Source organism: Oncorhynchus nerka, linkage group LG28, assembly GCF_034236695.1.
Source record: "Oncorhynchus nerka isolate Pitt River linkage group LG28, Oner_Uvic_2.0, whole genome shotgun sequence".
NCBI classification, from domain to species: Eukaryota; Metazoa; Chordata; class Actinopteri; order Salmoniformes; family Salmonidae; genus Oncorhynchus; species Oncorhynchus nerka.
This window is the reverse complement of record NC_088423.1, coordinates 61280369-61283766: the sequence shown is the minus strand read 5'-3', so window position 1 is coordinate 61283766 and position 3398 is coordinate 61280369. Positions and strand designations below refer to the sequence as shown.

The 3398-nt window shown below is 38.9% G+C and overlaps 1 protein-coding gene across 12 annotated transcripts in view; it reads right to left on the bottom strand.

Annotated features, from left to right (window-relative positions):
- Window positions 1–766: 766 nt before the first annotated feature.
- The window catches only part of LOC115113474 (MAP kinase-activating death domain protein-like), an 82197-nt gene continuing 79565 nt past the window's right edge, over window positions 767–3398 (bottom strand). For 10 of the 12 annotated variants that reach the window (XM_065012974.1, XM_065012981.1, XM_065012976.1 and 7 more), the window contains one exon: window positions 767–2472. In XM_065012974.1, coding sequence (XP_064869046.1) covers window positions 2359–2472 — 114 coding nt within the window. In that variant the 3' untranslated portion in view covers window positions 767–2358. The remainder of the gene's footprint in view (window positions 2473–3398) is intronic. The other 2 variants (XR_010461718.1, XM_065012983.1) reach the window with 2 other exon arrangements.

Genomic DNA, 3398 nt, shown 5'->3' with positions numbered 1-3398 from the left:
CCTTGGCCCGAGATGCTTTATGCTTGTTTCTAGAAACCAAAAATACCCGGGAAAGACATTACTCCATGCATATGGGAATATCATTGTTTAATTTCTTTGAAATTGAGGCTGAGATTCAACCTTCTTTAGCCCGAGAAGATATAACATAGACTTTGCTTGGGAAGTAATTTCATTCTGTCACTTTCTGTAGGCTAAAATAATGTTTAAACCCAGACAGCTTTTAGGGAAACACTTGACCTTCCCTCGTTGGGTTAAACATGGAAGAACAGAAGCCAGCAGGTGAGGCATACATTTTTATGCGTCGGTAAGCCTACTCTGTCTGGGGTGGAAAGGTAGGCCTAACTTTTGAAAGTACCATGTTTAGATTCCTAATGACGTCTCAGATTTAATTATGTGCAAACAAGACACTGATTTGGCATTGGGGAAATATTGTAAGATTAACATTTAAGCCCATCTCTGTCAATGTTTAGAATGGAATTTCAGTGGTGTTTAAAAATACATGTGGAATTATGAATTTAATGACATTCTATAAAAGGCTTTTATTTTTACCGGCAAATATGATAGATTAATGAGATCATTAAAAAAAAAAGGGTATTGTCTTAGACCATGCAAGTATTGCATTAAATCTTCACAAATAATGACTCTAGATTTCATTCTTATGTTTTCCAGATTTCATTCTTATGTTTTCCAAATATATGTATGTGCATCATTTAGGTGTTCATCCAAACTTTGTGGCAAAATAATGATTTGAGACAAAATGGAGGGCTTTGGTTGACAACTTTTATTTTGATATTGCCAAAGCTGTACATGTTCTATAAATACTTTTTTCCAACACATATTTACAACAATTTCTCAACAGCAGTAGGCTAGCTAGCACAATAATTGGGTTGGTTGGTTTCAAATACTCCCGTTTTGTAATGTTCTCATATGTAACTAGTCTAACAAACAATACCTTATGTTCGGTTACTGTCTTCAAACTGTTTTGAGACACTCATCCAGTTACTCTCATATTTACACCAGTGTTTTTGTCAAGAATGAAATACCTTAAATAATTACCTCATGGAAGTTGTAACAATATGTTCCTTACACACGCATTTCATCTCTAAAAAATAAAAGCCACGTAAACATTAAAAACAATATCCTGATCATATAGCTGTATTATTCATATATTGCTTATCTGGCAAAACAATACAATGCATGTATACACTCACATACACACCACTTACAATTGGGCTGAAATGGGGCTAGATTGGATTTATCTTACTACAACATGAAGACTTAACACACCTCTCCAACAGACAAAACCATAACAGCAGTAGGTTTACACATCTCTAGAATCTCCAAATAGTGATTTCGCAAGTATAAACAATAGGTCATATTTATTTACTTCAATAAATATGTACGACAATGAAGTCCTTTTTTACAATCTTTGCTCTGTGTAAGCCAGAATTGCCAAGATAAAAAAAAACAGAACAATGATCTGGCTCTGGCTAACTACGTAAAGTATTGCACATCTAGTGAATAAACCACACTTTGCAAACATCTTATGTTGAAATGTACAGCATTTTTTCTCTCCATAGTAACATTCAATACAGAGGACCACAGACAAGACATTTGACAGTAGAACTACTACAGTAGTTTCGCAACACTGGGCAAGCTAAAGAGATGCACACATCTTGGACCACACAAGATATTTTGGGATCAAAAGGAATGACACCTTAAGCTTTTACGTGCAGTGTTTGATGCACCATGCAGAAGTAGCATTTATTAACAAAGTGACAACCGTCAGTACTAGAGTACTTTTTAAACGTTTCACCGGTTTGGACAGACTGGAGTTTTACAGTAGTACCACATAGAATATTCATCACACAGTCGCAGAGAGTGGACGGGGCGGTTGGTTGCTTTCTTATCGACTTGCAGAGCTGTGGCTCACATCCCTCCCTCTTGCTGTCTCCATCCCATTAAAAACAACCAATAAGACCTTGGCAGCAGGCCAGGACGAGAGAAGAAAGAGATGGGGAACGAACTGTCGCCTTGAAGATCAAGCACGCTTACGGCCAAGACATCAGGCTGGGCCTGTATGGGAGGAGCCTAGTGGACGTGACCATGGTTGGGAAGGGTGTACACACGATGCCACAGACCAGGGATCACATGTACATACACACACACCATAGGAATTTTACTTACATGGCAAGGCGCAAAGAGTAGAGGGTATTTCTTGGAGATGTACTTACAGGGTGCAAAGAGGAGTAAAGAGGTGTGTAGGATCAAGGATTGTGAGAACTCAATGTCATAGTAGGGCCGAGATTCCACTTTGTTGCAGAGTGAGAGGCACGGGGGGGTTGGAGGGGTTGTAGACTAGCTGGCCAGGGGTCTTGGAGATAGAAGCTTGGGCTTGCCTTCTGCTTCCTTCCCCTTCACCGCAGCCACGTAGGAGAAAAGGCAGAGGACGGAGTAACAGATCTGGTGTGCCTGTTTGAGAGCAAGAAAAAAAAACGGAACATGAGGGAAGTGTAGCTATGACCAAGCTACTTGTGGCATAGTTATACTACTTCTGCCGCCTTTCACTTTATTATTTGGTGTCATGGCTCTGTAGAACTAATCGTGTTATGAACAAAAAAGGGATTACATTATTTTAAAATACTTAAGAGATTAAATAAAAAGGCTCATTGAAAAAAACTAATATTACATGCATTTTAGCAGTAATGTCAAAGGGATTACTCTTCATAATCATGTCAGAAGTTTACATACATACACCGTAGCCAAATACATTTAAACTCAGTTTTTCACAAATCCTGACATTTCATCTTAGTAGAAATTCCCTGTCTTAGGTCAGTTAGGATCACCACTTTATTTTAAGAATGTGAAATGTCAGAATAATAGAGTGATTTATTTCAGCTTTTATTTCTTTCATCACATTCCCAGTGGGTCAGAAGTTTATATTCACTCAATTAGTATTTGGTAGCATTGCCTTTACATAAAAAAAAAAACTTGGGTCAAACATTTCAGGTAGCCTTCCACAAGCTTCCATAATAAGTTGGGTGAATTTTGGCCCATTCCTCCTGACCGAGCTGGTGTAAATGAGTCAGGTTTGTAGGCCTCCTGGCTCGCACATGCTTTTTCAGTTCTGCCCACAAATTCTCTATAGGATTGAGGTCAGGGCTTTGTGATGGCCACTCCAATAGCTGGACTTCTTTGTCCCCATGGGCAGTTGCAGACCGTAGTCTGGCTTTTTTATGGCGGTTGTGAAGAAATGGCTTCTTCCTTGCTGAGCGGCCTTTCAGGTTATGTCGATATAGGACTTGTTTTACTGTTGATATAGATACTTTTGTACCCGTTTCCTCCAGCATCTTCACAAGGTCCTTTGCTGTTGTTCTGGTACTTTTCGCACCAAAGTA